Source organism: Sarcophilus harrisii, chromosome 5 (assembly GCF_902635505.1).
Source record: "Sarcophilus harrisii chromosome 5, mSarHar1.11, whole genome shotgun sequence".
NCBI lineage: Eukaryota > Metazoa > Chordata > Mammalia > Dasyuromorphia > Dasyuridae > Sarcophilus > Sarcophilus harrisii.
In genome coordinates this window covers 104,856,731-104,877,278 of record NC_045430.1, presented here as the reverse complement: position 1 = coordinate 104,877,278, position 20,548 = coordinate 104,856,731, and the positions used below count along the sequence as shown (strand labels likewise).

General features: G+C 37.4%; 1 protein-coding gene across 2 annotated transcripts in view; it reads left to right on the top strand.

The window, feature by feature from the left end:
• GRIN2B (glutamate ionotropic receptor NMDA type subunit 2B) overlaps positions 1-20,136 on the top strand; it is a 661,880-nt gene extending 641,744 nt beyond the window's left edge. For both annotated transcript variants that reach the window (XM_031938228.1, XM_031938229.1), the window contains exons 13-14: positions 1,863-2,101; positions 6,699-20,136. In XM_031938228.1, the coding sequence (XP_031794088.1) occupies positions 1,863-2,101; positions 6,699-8,576 (2,117 nt within the window). In that variant the 3' untranslated portion in view covers positions 8,577-20,136. The remainder of the gene's footprint in view (positions 1-1,862; positions 2,102-6,698) is intronic.
• Positions 20,137-20,548: the final 412 nt, after the last annotated feature.

Here is a 20,548-nt window from a genome sequence, read left to right as displayed (position 1 = left end):
TTCCTTTTTTCTTTCTTTCTTTCTTTCTTTCTTTCTTTCTTTCTTTCTTTCTTTCTTTCTTTCTTTCTTTCTTTCTTTCCTTCTTTCTTTCTTTCTTTCTTTCTTTCTTTCTTTCTTTCTTTCTTTCTTTCTTTCTTTCTTTCTTTCTTTCTTACAATGGAGTATGTTCTCATGTCCATACCTTTGACTGTATTCATTTCTTAGAAATGAAGGCTCATTATATTGGATTACTTGCTGTGTAGGTGAGGAGGAAAATTTGGAACACAAAATTTTGTAAGGATAAATGTTGAAAATTATCTTTTCATATGTTTTGAAAATAAAAAAGTTATTAATAAATGAAGGCTCACCAGGATTAAGGGGTGGAGTATAGGGAAGGAAAAATTAAATCATAATTTTTAAAAGGAAAAAAATGTTAAGTAATTCCATCCCCTATGTGTGTGTTTGTGTGTGTGTGTGTGCGTGCGCATGCTATATGTCTATCTGTCAGACATTATAAAGGAGACTCATGAATTGGGAGAGAGCTTGCAGAAGATGATCTCTAAAGTTGTTTACAACTCTAAGATTTGGTGATTCTTTAATTCATCTTGAACCAGTTGCTCTAAGGATAGTGCTATTTTCCTATTCATTCAGTCCAGAAACCTTACAATTACATTTGACTTTCCCCTGTAGCTTTCCCTTCTTTTCTTCTACAATTATTCTCACATTGGCCCCTTTGTTTTCATCACTACAGCCATAATCCTTATTTTTAGGATTTTCTTAGGTTATGCTGGGACCTAAGAGGTAATGAACTCTTAAGTAAATTCTGGCTTCCATCCCTTCCTTTATAATTTATCTTATTCACCATCACCAGGCTAAGAATTATAAAACATTGATCATCTCATTCCTTTAAAAGCTCCTCGTTGCCTGGAGAAATCAGTCCAAATGTTGTAATATGGTATTAAAAACCCTATAAAAATTGGTCTTTACCAGCCTTTCCATTATTACCTTCTCTAACTTCTCTATACAATGTACCCATTCCAGATGAAGTGATAAAGTCATTGATTCTCAGAAATGCTTTTCCCTTCCCCATTTCTCTAACTTTTCTCATACTTTTCCTTCTATTCAGAATATCCTCCCAATTCTAGTACCCATTTCTCTCTCTCTCTCTCTCTCTCTCTCTCTCTCTCTCTCTCTCTCTCTCTCTCTCTCTCTCTCTCTGTCTCTCTCTCTCTCTCTCTCTCCATAAATACACACATATATCTGTATGTACGTATATATTTTCACACACACAAACACATATATATACATATATATATTAGAGAGAAGAGAGACAGACATAAACACACACATTTCTGTATGTGTGCATATATATATATATATATATATATATATTAGAGATTAACATATATTAGAGAAAGAGGAGAAAAAGAGAGAGAGACAGACAGACAGACAGACTCTATCCTTAAAGAAATAGCTTCAATACAACCTCCAGATGGGAATAAGCATTCCTTCCCTATTGTAATTTACTGACTTGCATTGTTGTTATTCTTATATATGTCTTATTTACCCCTCTAAAATTTATGCTTTTAAAGTATATGTCTTATCTACTCTTCTGAATTTTGCGCTTTTAAAAGCTGAAACTACAACTTACGCCTTTTTGTATGTACTGCTTTGTATACAATGTGTGATCAGTAATTATTTAATAAATGTATGCATGGATAAATGAATATATTATAATGAAAAAAAACACTGCTCATTTTCTCTCTTGATTTTATTTTGTTTCATAAATTTTATTCTTTTTCCTTTATGCTCTAATTTTCTGTTTTCTCACAATCTCCTTCCTTTGCTCCCATTCCCTAATACCCATCTCTGCTTGTCTCTAGGGGAGATGGAAGAACTGGAAGCTCTCTGGCTTACTGGCATTTGCCACAATGAAAAGAATGAGGTCATGAGCAGCCAGCTGGATATTGACAACATGGCAGGTGTCTTCTACATGCTGGGGGCAGCCATGGCCCTCAGTCTCATTACATTCATCTGTGAACACCTTTTCTATTGGCAGTTCCGCCACTGCTTTATGGGAGTCTGCTCTGGCAAGCCTGGAATGGTCTTCTCCATAAGCAGAGTACGTACTTTTTTCCAAAAAGTTGTGACTCTACATGGGATATTTGAGTATACCATTGTGCAAGGAGGGTAAATGATTGATAATTCATATCCTCCAACCAATTCCTTGGCTAAAATATAAGAAAACCCATCATACAAGGATCTCTGGAATTTTTCATGCCCTCATTTTGAATTAACTTAGACAATGTGCGTAATTCTTTTTTTCTTTGTGATATTTTGAGATGACTTCAATTAGAAATGAGGGCATGAAAAATGGAAAATGGCTTGACATTTCCCCAAACTTCTTTTCTAATCATTAATTGATGCAGTAAAACACCATGATAAAGAATGGAATGTGGGATCTGGAGTCAGAAAAATCTTATTTTGAATCCTGTTTTTGGACACTAACCAGTTGTCTTATTCTAAGCAAATCACTTAACCTCTCTCAGGCTCAATTTTTCATCTCTAAAATGGAGATAATAATAATAGCACTTGGGGGTGCACTGGAACTAGCTCATATTAGCTAGAAATGGTTGCTAAATTATCAGCATTTACAACTTGTAAATCAGAAAATACCATAAATTAGGGATTAATTTTTTGTTGTTGATTTAGTGAATTTAAGAAGAGTGGACAAACTATTAATAATGTAAATTAAAGTATAGAAGTATATGTATACTTTTTTTCTTAGAAGGCTGGTTCTAAAACATTTCCCAGCATATGCCTAGTAGAACCTTTCTCATAGGGTTGTTGTGTAGATCAGATGAGATAATCTATGTAAAGTGCATTCTAGAATTTAAAGCACTATCTCTGCCAGCTATCATTGCTAATCCACAGATTTGCTATGTTTCTGCCAAATCATGCTCACTATGGCTTTTTTCCTCACTCTGTCACGGAAAATCAACAGTGATGGTATGGATTTTTGTCCTCAGATGCCACTCCAGTAGCTACATTCCTCATTGTTTTAAACACAATGTTTAAATTGTGAGGTGAGATGACCAAAAGAATGCAGCCATAGGACACAAGATCTTCTGTAATGTCAGCAATTGAGTTTTGAATAGAATCAATTGGAGAAAGCGGTTTGGAGTATGGATCTTTTCTTATTCCTAATTCCAGTTCTAGAAACATATGTTGGAATATTCATTGAGTGCCCTCAGGAAATCAGTGGTTCTGGTTTTGATCACAAAGCTTTAAATATAGCCGGTGGGCACAAATCCAAACTAAAGCAATTAAAATTAAGGTCTAAGACTTAAATTACTCAAATAGAGATTTCATAAGGAGAATGATGTTTTTTCTCAAATAGTTTCAACAAGTCACTTTCCTATGGACTCTTAATAATTTAAAAGAAAAAAAAAAGATAATTCTCTATTTCTTCTTTAGCCAAAAATATGTTGGGGTTATTCAGTAATATTTGAATATAGATCTCATAGTAGATTCAGCCTCTTGTTACCATATCTTTTTGTTTCACTAAGGTCACTTTGAGGGTGATAATACCAATTATACAAATAATTGCAAATGAGAATATTCTTACTCCTTAAAAAAAACCAGTGGTAAAAATAATTTGTTATTCTCTATCATAATCAAGAAATGAATCAACAGGAAAGCTAGGAGACAGATTAATCTTACTTTACTGATCATATTATGCTGCTTCTTTTTTCTTCAGTAAGGCTTTTTTTCTATCTGGTCTCAATATCCTTATTCATATCCTGTTTGTTATGCATGCCCAGTGTCCACTTCTGGGTATTGTGAAGAGCCTAGAAATAAGTAGTAGATTTAACTACTTAACTGAAGTAATTCAGTTGTCTGATCATAACTCTTTTCACTGCTGAGTTTCAGAATTTTTGTGCACATTGTATGTTGATCCTAAAACAATAAGACTCTAGACCTAGAACAACAGATTAACTCAGGTACCACTGTGGTAATACAAAAGGAAGAGGATCCTCAAGCCTTAATATCATAGCTCATGTTTCATCATTGAGTTTCTTAGCCTCTACCAGCTTTCACCATATGTTCTTATCATTAAATAAAGATCAATTTAATAAAAGTATACTACTTCTACTATAACTACTGTTACTATTACTACTAGGTAGCTAGCCAACTAGAGTTAGGTTTTTTGTTTGCTTGTTTTTTGGTTTTGGTAATATTTTAAGATTGCAAAGTGCTTTATAAATACCATCTTATTTTGTGCTCGTGATAATCCTGATAGTCCAGGGAAGGGTGGATAAGATGTTATTATTATCCTCATTTTTAAATGAGGAAACTTTATATAGAAGCTAAGTGACTTGCCTAGTGTCACAGAGCTAGGAAGTATCTGTGACAGAACTGGAATTCTGTGTGTATATATCAAATACACATACACATATATAAGTCCACACACACATATAGAGAAACAAATAGATACATACACATACATACGAACACATACATTCACACTTTATGTAAGTATGGCTATTCCTATAATCTTATTTCTTGGGTTTTTTTTTTTGTATTTTATTTTATTTTTTAACTCTACTTCTTGTTCTATCATTGGTTCTTCAGCCCCACAGCATCCCCCATTTTTTCTGTCCTGTTGAATCTACTCCCTGCTATCCCCCAAACCACTCTCTCTCTCTCTCTCTCTCTCTCTCTCTCTCTCTATATATATATATATATATATATATATATAAAGACATAATTGAAAGTAATTTTCTCTGCACAAATCTTCCCTTAGGATAATATCCAACTCCTTTGAAATGCCCTCTCAGGAAAGTAGTACATATGAATTATTTTGATTTTTTTGGTGAATATCTTCTGTTACCACTTAACAGTAAAGCCTCTTAGAGCCATGGTTAAATATTCTCTGCCTTATCTATAGTACTCAATATGGGGTGGTGGACATAAAATCAATAAGGATTCATTAATAAAATTATTGTGTGCATTATAATTATATAACAGATAATCCAGAAGAAACTGGATTTATTGAACTGGGATCCAATAGCTATCTAGTTTAGTGTTTAGATACACATATATTCCTCACATTTTTTAAAAGCTTAGCTTCAAATGAATTTGAACTCCAACAAGAGATAAGTTAAAGAGGCAAGATTATTATTCTTTACATTTCAGTTTTTACTATGCATATCAGTCAATAACAAAGGTGGATTGCTTTGCTGATATATTTGAGCAAGAGGAAAATGAGTTTCCTTACATAGATAATTGTTATGATAAGTGCACCACAACATATTAGAATTTTACATCTGTAAAATCTTGGTTCAACTCCTTTCTTTGACATTTTCTAGCTTTATCCTGGAGACTTAACTGAATCTCCATGTATCCTGGACAACTGGATAATTTACCTACTATGCCATAAAGAGGTTGTCATTAAAGATTAGTAAAGGGAGTTACCAAGTTGAGGAAATTACAGGATCTTTTTATAATCTTCATGAGGAAGTTGGAAGATGAGATCAAATGAGAGAATTCAATGAAATAAAAATTTAATCATACATAATACTTAATATTTTGCCCCATTTTATTCTGTATATCTAAATGATATAGCAGGAGAAAGTTGTCTTTAAGTCTTGAATTCTCTATTATCTGCCAGAATTAGGTTTTTATAAGTGTTTCAAGCTCAACTTAATTCAAATAGTTGAATTTTTTTTGGCCAGTCATTAGGAGGTTTTATATATATATATGTTTTATACCTATAATAGCTTATACAGATTATTTCTTTTATATAACTAACTTAAAAGCATATTCTCTTTTTAAATATTTTTTAATTTATGGAATAAAACAAACATTTTCATTACAAAGTATAATGAAGAAAAAAAGATTGCATATGAAATGATTATGTGCAATTTCCTATTCCTTTTAAATATATAATATTTTAATTTTAAATAGATAATTATATATATATGTTAAATACATAAAATAATAAATATATTTTTTTTATTTTTAAATAGATAATAAAATTATCATGTAAATTTCTTTTTTTCCCCTTCCTTTCCTCTCCCCACCTCCCCACCTTAGATTCTAAAATACTTTTTAGAATCTATAAATGCTGGAGAACTGGTTTCTGGGCTTGACCCCATCTCTCTGAAACAGCTGTTTACTATGTATATAGTATTATTACTATTATTATTTGTTAACATTAGGGTACTGCTAATATAGTTTATCAGGCTCCTCTTTTTAATGACACTGAAAGGAAGAGACAAGAGGTGGATCTATTCGAATCATTGTTACTGCTAATGGCCGATTCCACTTGGTTTTTGAGTCTTAATTCATTTAATCAGGTTATGTGGGCTATTTCCCCATTAGACTTAATCTAAACTATCCCTGACCTCACCAAGTTGCTATGAGAATTAATATTGTGTGTGTGTGTGTGTGTGTGTGTGTGTGTGTGTGAGAGAGAGAGAGAGAGAGAGAGCAGCTTTAAAAATATAGATTCTACAGCAGCATGGGCTGTTCACCGAACATGAGAGTCTCAGTATAAAAGCTGTATTAATTATATGAATTAAGAGATTTACTATTTCCCTCATTTCCTAACTTAAGTTCTCTTGACCATTCAAGGAAGTCAGACACTTTTTTCTAAAACATCCCCACAAGAAATCTAATTTGTCATTTCCTCTCTCTCCCCGCCCCCATTTTAGGGCATTTACAGTTGCATCCACGGGGTAGCCATCGAGGAGCGTCAGTCGGTGATGAATTCCCCCACGGCCACTATGAACAATACGCATTCTAACATCTTGCGCCTGCTTCGTACTGCCAAGAACATGGCTAACCTGTCCGGAGTCAATGGGTCCCCACAGAGCGCTCTGGACTTCATCCGCCGCGAGTCCTCCGTCTACGACATCTCCGAGCACCGCCGCAGCTTCACCCATTCTGACTGTAAATCCTACAACAACCCCCCCTGCGAAGAGAACCTCTTCAGCGACTATATCAGTGAGGTGGAACGAACTTTTGGCAACCTCCAGCTGAAGGACAGCAACATGTACCAAGACCACTATCACCACCACCATCGGCCCCACAGCATCGGCAGCGCCAGCTCCATTGACGGACTCTACGACTGTGACAACCCCCCCTTCACCACCCAGCCGAGGTCAATCAGCAAGAAGCCGTTGGACATTGGCCTGCCGTCCACCAAACATAACCAGCTCAGCGATCTGTACGGCAAGTTCTCTTTTAAGAGCGACCGTTTTGGGGGCCATGATGACCTGATCCGCTCGGACGTCTCCGACATTTCCACTCACACGGTCACCTATGGAAACATTGAGGGCAATGCGGCCAAGAGGCGAAAGCAGCAGTATAAGGACAGCCTGAAGAAGCGGCCGGCCTCCGCCAAGTCTCGGCGGGAGTTTGACGAGATCGAGCTGGCCTACCGCCGGCGGCCGCCCCGCTCCCCGGACCACAAGCGCTACTTCAGGGACAAGGAGGGGCTACGGGACTTCTATCTGGACCAGTTCCGAACCAAGGAGAATTCTCCTCACTGGGAGCACGTGGATCTTACGGATATCTACAAGGAGCGCGGGGACGACTTCAAGCGGGATTCGGTCAGCGGGAGTGCTCCCTGCGCCAACAGGTCTCACCACAAGCACGGGACGAGTGACTTCGGAGCAGCCAACGAGCGCAAGCACGTCGTCAGCGGCGTGCCCGCTCCCTGGGAGAAGAACCTGACCAACCTCGACTGGGAAGAGCGGTCGGGCGGTAACTTCTGCCGCAGCTGCCCCTCCAAGCTCCACAACTACACCGCCCCGGCGGTGGGGCAGAACTCCAGCAGGCAGGCCTGCATCCGCTGTGAGGCCTGCAAGAAGGCGGGCAACCTGTACGACATCAGCGAGGATAACTCCCTCCAGGAGCTGGACCAGCCCGCTGCCCCGGTGGCGGTGACCTCGAACGCCCCCGCCACCAAATACCCTCAGAGCCCGTCGAACTCCAAGGCCCAGAAGAAGAACCGGAACAAGCTCCGCCGGCAGCACTCCTACGACACCTTCGTGGACTTGCAGAAGGAAGAAGCAGCCCTGGCGCCCCGAAGCGTGAGCCTGAAGGACAAGGGCCGTTTCCTGGAAGGGAGCCCCTACGCGCACATGTTTGAGATGCCGAGCGGTGAGACCACCTTTGCCAACAACAAGCCCTCAGTGCCCACGGCCGGACACCACCACCACAACAACCCTGGAGGCGGTGGCTACATGCTCAGCAAGTCGCTCTACCCTGACCGGGTCACACAAAACCCTTTCATCCCCACTTTTGGGGATGACCAGTGCTTGCTCCATGGCAGCAAATCCTACTTCTTCAGGCAGCCCACGGTGGCGGGGGGAACGAAAGCCAGGCCGGACTTCCGGGCCATCGTCACCAACAAGCCGGTGGTCTCAGCCCTTCATGCGGCTGTGCCAGGCCGTTTCCAGAAGGACATCTGTATAGGAAACCAGTCCAACCCCTGTGTGCCTAACAACAAAAACCCCAGGGCTTTCAATGGCTCCAGCAATGGGCATGTTTATGAGAAACTTTCTAGTATTGAATCTGATGTCTGAGTGGGGGAGGGGGGGTGGGAGAGTGGGGAAGGGGACTGTGGGGCTTGTGGGGGGGAGGGGATGAATAATTTGGTACATGTGTCATAGAGGGTGATGGGGTTTGAACTTGGTTCCCATTTGTTCCTCTCTTAGTTCTTTATTTATTTGGGGGAGCCTGGAGTCCCGGTTTTCATTGAAGACAGCATTGGTGACATCTTTTTCCAGCCTTTTCCGCTTCCCTCCTCCTTCCTCCATCCGTCAAGCATTTTTCCTATTAGCAGGGCATGGAAATATGGTATTTGAGCTTGGTGTATCACAGTGGGAAAAGGAAGTATCCACATCTAGAGGGGAACAGAACAATGGCCCTTCTCTGGTCTCTCTCAGCATGGCTGAAAAGTCTCCTTGCACACACATGAGTCAAACGAGGAGAGATCAGAGATGGTCCCAAGGGCCAAAGAAGAGAACTCTCCCCCCAAATGAGCTTGGCTTCCAGTGAAGAAGTAGAAGAGAGAATGAATGGGGGAACTGTGAATTACAAAGGGGCTCTCATCAAGTTCTTTTTGCCTAGACTATGTATGCTTTTATTAGGGCATTTGCTTTATAGCAGAAGAAAGGAGGCTGATTGTATTTGTTATGTATATAAGTCAAGAAGCTTACATTAAAGATTTCTGTAATTAGATAGTGGGGTGATGCAGGAAAAGTTATTGACAGAATCACTGGGAATATCCCTGCAAAATTAAAGAGGAAACCGTACTAATGTTCTGGGTAATCACAGAAGTAAAAGGAATTCAGATATTTTATTTTCTGTTACTGTGTGCTTATGCACTTATACACATAGGCAGTATTCTTGACTCATTCTGCTGTTTGTTTCAATATTGCCAAACATAGCTAATCTATATATTTGGCTTCTATGTGAATATTCTGCCACCATCCAGAAAGGTTTGGGGGAAAAACTTAGAAATATTCTGTAGTCTAGGCAAAAGGATGGTGAATCAGCCAACAAGAGCAAAATTAGGAGATTCCTGTGATATGTGACCATGTTGACCATTACTGGCAAAACAAAACAAAGCAAAAACAAGTCAAAATAAAACCCCTTCAAACAAGTTAAGGGTGGTGGGAAGTAGCCATGATCCATACCTCACCCCTACTTTTTTTTTCCTTGCCACCCACTCTTGAGAAGGAAAGGTTCTGATAGAATCTTTCTTTGTGATTTGGCTCAGGTGTCCTTTATAGTTCCCAAGGAAGGGAAAATCAGGTGGGATATTTGCAAAGAGATGAAGAACTTAATGGTAGGATGAGTAGGAGAGGGGGATGTCTTTAGTACTTTGATCCCTCCTTACTTAACAAAAAGTTTACTCCAGAGTTTGTCATACTTCACACAATAAGAAATGCAGCTTGCCTCCTTTTGAAAAATGGGTACAAATTAAATAGCCTAAAAGTATGCTAAGAGCCAGAGACATGGAGAGAAGAAGACAATATGAAAAAAAGGCAGAGGATAGAAATTGGGAGGAGGATTGAAGAGGGTACCATATTGGGGGCCTGACATCTATAAGTATGTTGATGTTTCCAGTGTAAAATATTGATATGGGAGTCTTTCAATGTTGGGAACCAACCTCACTCCTCTTTTGATTAGTACCATTCTAGAATTTAAAAAAATGTTAGTTTCATGAAGAAGTCAGTAGATATGAAGCCCCCTTCTTTAAACATAGTAAAACTTGAGAAGGGAAATGAGTCTTTGTCACTGCCTATTTATGAATCTTGTGTGTGGGGAAAGGAAATTAAAGAGACTCATAGATCCTACTCTGTGTGTGCTACTGTGACCTCCATTCTACCAGGTAGCTCCCAAAGGGTCTTATATCAGTTTGAAAGCAAGACAGCAGCAGCTATCTGCTATCCACACAGGACAAATAAACCAGAAAGGTGCTTCTCCCATGGAAAGAAAGCCACCATTCCTCTTCAAGTCATGTTCTCCAGGGTTCTTCTCTACTTCCTCTTTGCCCTGCCTTCCTACATTTCCATTATCCTCCTACCTCCCCACCATCCGCTGTTGATTTTTTACCTCAATATCTTTCATTTTTTAAAGCCAACTGAAGGCCTTGTGAAGCTTTGTTTTCTTTCTAAAATGGACTTGGGAGAAGGGCTGAACCTCTCACAAGTTTTGAGAGGGGCACAGTGTGCTTTATCTGAGATTAAAGGAGAGACTAAGAGGGAGAATGAAAGGCCAAGATGATGGAGAAGGGCCACAAAAACATGACTCCATCTAATCATGCAGGCCCCTTGCTTGCTCTTCCTCTTCGTCTTACCTCACCCTTTAAAAGTAAAAACCAAACCAACTAACCTAGCGAACAGCAATCTAGAACCAAGGGGACTCTGTCCCTCTCTGATGGCAACAGAGATTAAGATGGTGTTTATTTCATATGTAAATATTTTGTTTTATAATTAATTTTGTATAGATGAAGTGTCCTCTTCTTGTGAGTATTCAGGGTGTGGGGCAGGAGGGGTGGGGTGGGAGTGGGGTAGAGGGAAAAGTGTTTTTGTTGTGGGTTTTCATTTTCCACTTTGGGGGGTGGGGGTAATGGGGTATGTTTTGTATGGCTTTTACTGCAGTGCAGGGTGTCTTGAAGCATTTTGTGTAAGAGGCCATAGGAGTGGGAAAGCCAGGGAAAAGCATATTTATCCCATGGACCCTTCCTCTCCCCTGCCTTTTTAATCAGTCCCTTCATCTGTAGTGAGAAGGATTCCTGCACTACTCCTTGGGTTCTGCCTGGTGCCCAAACTTGGCTCCAAACTAGTCTTAGGCTTATTTATCTCCCATCCCCAAGAATGAATTCCAGGTTATCAATATCTTTTAAATGAATTTGCCTCAGAGTTACAATATTATCCCCATTAATACCTGGGGGTAGAATAGGAGGATAGTCTTAGGAGATAGTCTTAGCTGGCTGAGTGTGGATGTGGACTCAAATAATCTCCATTCCTGGTGTTCCTGAGAGAATTGTCTAAAGCTCATTTCAGGAATCTTTACCCAGTTCTCAGTGTGCCCCATTTATATGGAGCAACAGTCTGATTCATATTGGTTCAGTGGATCTTTTCTTTCCTTATAGTTTAAAAATCACCCTAGAAAAATAACTCTGAATACATGTCCAAAACTTCCATATTCTCTGACTATACTTTTCTTTAAAAAAAAAATTAACAAATGAAACCTAGTTATAGAAAAATGCGGTTTTGTTTTATATTGAGTTTTTTGTTTGTTTTGTTGTTTAAACAGAAACAACTGGGCACAGATCTCATTTTTCTAGAAAGGTTTCATTCACTGTTCCTAGATATCAGTGACAGGAGAATTCTATCCCAAAGGTTGAGAAAATTAGGACTATGGTAGAAGTATACGCGTCATAAGTTATTATTGTACCCCATTTCTACAATTATTAAGATGATATTCACTCTCAGCTATATAGACACCAACTTTAGACAGACCAAGAAAAAGAATTTCTTTTCTAAGATTGTTGGCTTCTTCAAGTTTGGCAGTTTGTCTTATTTTTACCTCAGGACTGGATCATATTCCCATTCTGCATAATCTGTCCTGCTTCTATCTTGCCTGTTCTTCATCAGGGTCTTCTGATTTCTTTGCCTCATGTTCTTGGTCACTTGAGCAAGAAGGGAATGGGTTAGAAATTTGTGATCCTGTTCAGAGCATTAAGAATGCTTATAACATTCATGCCTGGGAAGGTATGAACTTTGTTATAGGCTAGAAGTTGTCTCTTACTAAAATATTAAAGAAATTAAATTCATTTAGCATCAAACCCTGCCTGTGCTATAAATAAGTGCAGGTGAAGACCCATCTGTCTAAAGCTGTGAGATTCCATGGAAACAGTAGCTCAATGATATCTTACTTTTAATTGTCCTTCAGACACCATGCATGTTTCCTTGAGTCATTTGTTTCTGCTATTTTACCCCCACTTTGAGTATTATAAGCTGCCATATTTGGATAATTTCTAGTATGCATCCTACTATTCTGGCCATTACAATGCCTTAATTTTCATTTTAATAACCACCAGTGGAAAGAATACTTGTTGGCATTGATAGGGGCTTGGCTATCTGTAGGACTGCAGAGAGGGGAAAATAAACAATTTAGTCTTTCTGAGGCCCCTCTGGAGATCTTCAAGCATTGTTCTGTTACTTTAGAGATAAAGGGAAGATTTAACTGAAGTTGCAGAGTGCTGGCCACTCTGCATATCTTGGCCAAGAACTGCTTTTAATACTTTCAATTCTAGGAGTAAATTAACCTGGATTGCTGGGGAAGCAACTTTTTCAAGATGCTATTCCAGAACTTATTCTCCTTTTTAAAATCCCTAATCTCTATTAATTACTCATTATTTATGGAACACCATGAACATGCCTGCAGTGTGTATATCAGTGATTGTTTCAGGTCTATACTGTACAGAAAATAATGAACTGGGATAGGATTGTGGAATGCCTCAAGCATTTTCAAGTAGAACTGACAATCAGCAGACTCCTTTACCCAGCCTACCTAGGTAACAGGTGCCCATTGTTGCTACCAAATTCTCTGGATAACTTGTCTTCTTAATTTGAGATTCAAATTACACAGGTGGGTGAAATGTGTAGACGATTTATCTTGATGGGGTAATGAGAAGACAATGACCGCTTGTAAAGGACAGAATAGGCAACTACATGTGACACAATTTCAGAGTTACTGAGAAGACCCATCAAAAATTTTTTCATCATTCAGTCATTAATACCTACTGTTTCAAACTTTCTCTCCTCTGTCAAACTGCAAATCTCTCTACCCCCCCCCAGAATGGTAACATACACTCATAAATATGAATGAAAGAGTCTCAGATCAGAACAGACAGACACAAGAACAGACTTAAACAGAAGGAAAAAAATATCAGGAAAGGGTGTACAGGACTTGACCACTGCCTTTGAGATGCTAATTCATAGAATTCATGCCTAAAGAAATAGAAAATAAAGTTCAGAGAAGGTACAGCAGAACAGCTGTATCAAAAGACCTGATTACTGGTATCCGTTGCTTCAGCCTTACTATCCCCTATTAAATGCCAGTCCTCACCCACCCACATTCCCCAGTGGTAACATATACACACTTAGGACTAAATTAGTTTGTTTCTCAATAGAAAACAGGTTTTGATATAGGGAGGGAGAAAGAAAGTCAAAAACAGTGGACAGGCTAAGAAGACATGGAAGATGATAGTAGGGATCAGACCAAAGGAGAAAAGTTCTAAACTTTACCTACTACATAGTATCAAAGACAGATGTGTATTTGGAAAACTTCCTATGGAAGAAAAATCATGAGAATGAATTCATGGATAACATCTCCACTTGTCCAGAATGAAATTTAGAGTCATAGTTTTAGGCATGAGCATGTTTTATAGGCTCCATATAATTTTTTCTCTCTGCTATTTTCCTTCTTCATCCACTTAATTCACCCACCTGTGTAAATGCTCAGATCCAAAGAGGTGCCTGTTTTCTGTACATTGAGCAAGGGGAAGGGGAACAATGAGACAGGAAGATAGGGAAGAGATTACTTGCTATAAATTTTAATTCAAATGAGTGCATCACGTATTTACTAAGTGCCTACTAGGTGTCTAGCACTGAGCTAAGTACTATGGGGATAACAAAAGAAGGATATGAAATGGAATATCCATGCCAAGTGATTTTCATTCTATACCATATAAACATTTATTACCTTAAAAATATGCATGACTCTATGTAAATGTGCATTCATCATAGTGTATGTTTGTGTATACTTGTCTGTCACATTTTTGTACTTTGGAGAACATAAAACAAAGATTAAACACATTATGTCAATGAACTACATTGATCCAACTACCCATTGGCACAGCTGTATCTTTGACCTTGTTTCACTGAAACTATTCCATCTTCAAAATGACCGTTATTCCTTATCTTTCACCTCTCTAATTCCTAGTTATTCTATTACTCCTAGCTATTAGTTTCATCAAATGAGTTAATGTATAGAAAATGCTTTGAAAAGCTTCAATCCTAGTGAATTTCAGTTTATTTATTACTATTATTCATCTTAATCTTAACCTTTCATATCTCTCCCATTCAGCACTTTCTGATTTACCTTCCAGCTTGTCCTATACCCATAGTCACCTATTTCAGGGATATTGTGCTGAGCTTCCTAGAATTCCCTCTATCACTTCCCCTGACCTTTGCACTCACCCAGACCCGTACTTCAATTATGCCAACTATGCATCCAATCTATCCTACATCCTGATAAAAAGTTAATCCTAAACCACACTTCAAAACATGTCTTTGTTCCTGCCCCAAGCACCATCAGTAGTTCCCTATTGCCTTCAGAATTAACCCCAAACTCTTTAGTTTTACATTCAGTAAAGTGAAGCCCAGTATCTTTCTAGCCTTATCTCCCAATATTCCTTTGCATATACCCTGTATGTTGTCCAGGTTTGACTGTTTGCTGTGCCATTCTTAGAGCTAGCTCAAACGTCATCTTGTTTATGGTGCCTTGTTTTGTCCCACATTGAGAAATGGCCTCTGTTCTCTGATATTATTCTGATAATATACTGCTTTGTTCATGTAATATGAGTATATATTTTGCTGCTTCCTATAGATTCCTTGAGGGCAGGAATTATTCTTCATTTTATATCCCCACAGTGTCTGGGACAATGTTCTGCACATAGTGATGCTCAATTAATATTTGTTGAATGAATAGATACTATGTGTCATACAGTTAAAAAGGAGACGATTTTTGCTCATATGAATTTTTTGAAATTATTTTTTTTCTTCTGGGCCAGTGATTCCATTCATATGAGCGACTATTCTCTAACTTAGAATCTTATTGAGTTGCCCAAGGGACTGAGACATTCAGTTTCTTTTTCATGGGCAAAAAACTAAACTATGTTAGACACCAGAGTTTTCCTGGTTCTAAGACTAGCTTTCTACCCATCACCCCCAAGTATCTTGGACATCCTGACACTCCTAACTATGGCCAACCAGATTAAAAATAATTGGGAAGTATTTAACAAAATAAATAAAAATATAACAGAATATAGAGGTTCTTATGTATGGTTTAACGGCCTTTTTTTATTTGACTCTGACAGCACCATACTCATGCCTCTCATGATTACCCTATCTGCATTATGAGTCATGGATAAGTCTCACACGTTTACACATGCAAATAAATACATACATATGGATATGTATGTGCATGTATGTATTTTCTTTGGTACAGATAACTTTGCATGGATGAAGGAAGACCTTTTCTCAGTAATGCTTTGCCTTATGCTGTGATTCTAAAAGTTATTTTGTGTTCTTTTCATGTTTTTTAAAGTTTGCTCAGAGTGCCATATTTACTAAAGAGGTGAAATGAAAAGTTCAGAGAGAGGACAAGATTAAAATTGTATTTATGACTGCATTAAATATTTGAAGTTGAGAATCTTTCCAAACAGGGGTTGTATAATACTCCTTTAATATTCAGTATACCACATTCAATACCACTTTGGAAAATTTTCATGTTGTACATTATTACATAAAGTAACTGGAAGGAAGAGCCTATTGCAATTTAGTAGCACTGATCTTTAAAATCAATGTCAGCTGTTTTTCTATTAGATCCTAGGTAGTGGTGAAATCTCAATTGCAAGAGAGCTCAGAGGCCATCTGGTCCAACCTGTAGCTGACAGTTTTCAAATATTCCCAGCAAGTGGTCATCTAATTTTTGCTGAAAGACCCTTAGCAAGAAGGATTCATGTTTTCCAAAAATATCACATTTCACTTTTCGATAGTTCTTCTTAAATAATTTATGTTTTCCTGGTTTTAATGATTTTTACCCATTCTTGAAATATAATCATTTGTAATACAAATATTTAGTAAATAGACAATACCTTCTCCAGTATTACCTCACACAAAGAAAAAGAGATTATTCAATCAGTTATTCAGACATTTCAATCCCTCAACCATCTTCATTTTACCTATGATATCTAGGTATTTCAGAGAACAAATTATTTGGGGACCTATATTACACATCGGCAATTGTCTAAATCTCTTTTTACTGAGCAAGCTATGGCTCAAATTAAATAACAATATTTAATTTTTTTCAATGGGAAGAATCCTTAATATTGTAATAGTCTATGGGTTATTGTAATAGCTGTCAGGATGAAGGACTGGCTCATCCTTTAATTCCTCATCTTTTTCATCTTCTTAGTATTTCTAGTCATTCATAAGTAAAAATGTTTTCTTTTAATTACCAATTTACTCTCAATTTTCCTAATTTGTTTTTTTAATCATCTAAATTTTCAAGCTTCAACTTCCATTTCCAGTCTGCTGATATTATTTCTATTTGTTGTCCCATGATCTTTCTCCATCTTTTCCTTCAGTCTCCCTCCAAAACAAATGCTTCTCAGAATCTTCCAGATTTGAATGTTGCCAGCACTGGATCACTTATTCATCACTGTCTTATTCATTTTTCTCTATGCCAGCTTCCTTTTATAAATCTCACTTTGCCACCGTTCATAAATTATTCTCCCTTGAGAGACATCCATTGCTATTATGTGCTCATTTAAATCATACTCTATAGAATCATAGTCAAATATATCATAGACATTGACAAATCTCAACTTCAGAAAATGAACTGAGTCTATTCCCCACAAATTCATTGAGAATGAAATGGAGGGTGTTGAGAATACGAAATAATAGTTTGATTTGATGAAAATTAAAATGCAAGGCAAAAAAAATGTGTTAAAGGTAAGGGAAATGTCTTCATAGTCAAAATCATGTTGGCTTTGTACATGCCCACTGTTGGAACTAGAGATTTATGGGGATAAATCTTGCTTCTTACCACTTAAAAAAATGATATGTTTTATCAATGAAACTAATGTATATTTAAATAACTTCTGATAAAAGGGTTGAAAGAAAATCACTTGTGTGAAGATCAGGTGTCAACATCTCTTAAGAATTATGGAAGGCAAAATGGAAAAACAAGATTTTCTTGAGGAAAGCATTTTCATATGTGAGTTGTTATAATAATTTTTTTCTTAAATATGAATGGTAAAAACAGGTAAGGTTTAGATGGAAGGGGGAAAGGCATATCCTGGAGTATGGCAGCAGCATACTAACTTGAAAGCAGAAGGAAAATGATTAATGAAAGAAATAAAAGAACCATTTGATCCAATGCCAATATGTTGTGGAAGGTGGCAACTACCTGAGAGACTGCCCTGTTCAGTGACAGGTGACTGAGAAGAGGATATGACTGCTTTCAGTAGCAACTATTAACACCCTGGAATAGATGAGAAGATGGGATTCATCTCTGCAATACTTTACATTTGACCTGTGAGATCTTGAATGGCCCTCAAGGGAATAAGGGTTTTAGTTTAGATCTCACCATATTTCCAGCTTCTCCTGCCAACAATACAGCAAAGTACCTTATGCATTTCCTTGGTCAGAAGATCAGTGAATTTTCCCAGAACCTATCTCTACTGCCTCCAGGATGCCAAATCTGATTTCTCTTTTACTTACTCCAGGCAAGCTCATTCACCAAGCCTAATTCTTATATTATCCATAATATCCAATGGGAGTCCAGACCAAGTTGACATGGCCACATGAATGTGAATATTCTGAACTGCCTGTTTTCTATTGATAAGGATGTTGCCTATATCTAGAAAAGGACTTAAAAAAAATCTTTAATTGCCTGAGATCTTATAGTCAGTGCTATTTGTGGAGTTAACTGTACTTTCCAGTCTCATATTTTGATTGTAGTATAGTGTTATGGAAATTTTATTTGCTTTTAAAAAAATACTAAGGGCTATTATTCTAAAGGCCCCTTTGGCTATGACCAAAGGACCATTTGCATCCTACAGGCTGGGATCATTGCACTATATCTAATCCTTGTTTTAGTAACTTAAATGTTGTTTCCACATACTGACCAGAAGGGAATGGTTGAATTTAATTTTCTTTTCCCTCTTTCTGCTTCTTTTTTTTTATTCCTCATCTATATAATAGGTTCCAAATTGCCTATATCCATTACTTTCTGGAGGGATAAGGATATGTTCTTGGCATATGAAATTTGGTCATTTGGAATCCATTATAGACATATTATGCCCTCTTCAACTAATGTTCTGTATTTCCCAATAAGCTTGATGTCTGACAATAGCATCTAAACTTTAAGGGAAAAAAAAGATTATCTGAGCATTCTAATGTTAGCTTTGTAGCCTTCTCATAGTTCACAAATTTAAACCTGAATAATCTTTGGTGTCCTATGAGTGGATTAATTTTAAGAGGATGGAGATGTAGTGATGGCTGTAAGGATCTCCTAAGAAGAGTTCTGTTGCCTAGATACATAGGAGTTTATTTGTATAGAGTCAAAACTGGTACAGGCATTTCCATGATTATTCAAAAATTACATTCGATTATCACATAAAAATGAACAATGCAAGAACAATGAAGGGAAGTAAAAAGGGTGGAGAGAAAGAGGAGAAAAATCACCCACCTTTGGCAAGCCAATGATTGTTCATTTCTACCTCTCTCAAGGTCAGAAGCAAGGGAAACATCAAGACTGGAAATAGGCAGGGAACATGAAGGGAAGACAATCATTAAAGTAGGTGCTTAGGCTAACATAAGTAATAGCAATAAACTTTCCACTGAACATTAAAACAATTTTTCCTCTGATTAAAAAAATGAATTGGATGACAACCCTGATTTCTGGATAATCTAGATTCCATTGAGATGACAAGACAACTATATTCCCCTATATTATTCTCTGCTCTCTTTTCAGGACTCATTCTTTATGATTGAATGGGCCTAAAAATGTGCCATATAGGATGGTCAGCTACAATTCACTCCCAACAAACAAAATAACATAGTGGGACTTTAGGAAACATAAAGTTTTAACCTCTATATGACATTTAATATTTCCAAACTACATCTAACTTATTTTTAGTACAGTAAATTTACCTGCTGCATAATACCTTAGAAACAACCATACTGCATATAACTGGAATTTTCAGATCATTCAAAAAAGAATAAAAGTTGGTCCCAAATGGTTCCTGGAACTCCTGTTGAATCATCACTGCAGTTTTCAATTATCTATTAGTAGTTGTCTCCTAGAATTCTCTTAAAAGAGGTCCGTGAATGAACTTAAATTAGGGCTCTGATTGACAATATCTAACTTTTGCAGTCTCTTTAACTGAAGAGAAAACAAAGTTATTCTTAAGCATATTGATCATTTTTCTTTACAAAACATATCTCTTCCCTTCTCAAATACAAAAATAAAAATGTCAAGCATCAATGTTTCTCAGAAAAGAAAAATTAAAATATTTATATACGTACATATACATGCAGTCTTGTGTGTATACGTGAAAGATGGCCAGAGAGAGAACATTGGTGGTAGGAGTAAATAGGGAGCTTAGTAACCAGAAAGTGATGAAGTTCCTGTAATTTTTTTTAAGTTGAAAATAAAATCTAACAAAGACTTTTGAACTTTTGTGGGGTGGGAAATATTGTGAATAAATTTTTAATATTAATTCAATTTTTATGTAGCATGTAAACCACCAAAATAAAAAACTCAAGAATGAAACTGGGACAGAGGATTTATTCCAGTGGATGTATGTGTGAGATGGATTGGGGGGTTCAGGGTGGGAGTGGGAAGAACATTTTGCATAGAGGAAATGTATATAATGCTATTCACCAATTGATTTATAAAAATCACTTTTAGTTGATGATGGTGGCAACTATGGGGAAAGAGGTATATTATTCAAGTTAGGAATTGTTCCAATTGCTTCCATTTCTTTTCCTGCAAGTTCAAAAACAGTAAATGCTTCAGAGTATAACTAAAGAATATGTAAAGAAAAGAAGAAGAATCCTGATGAAGAGAAAAACGTTAAATTATCTACATTGCAAATCCTATCTGGAAGTGAGGTGGGATATCTCAATATGCATAGAAAGTAAGGGATACTTCCTGAGACATGCCAGCTTCAAGTGAAGGTTAT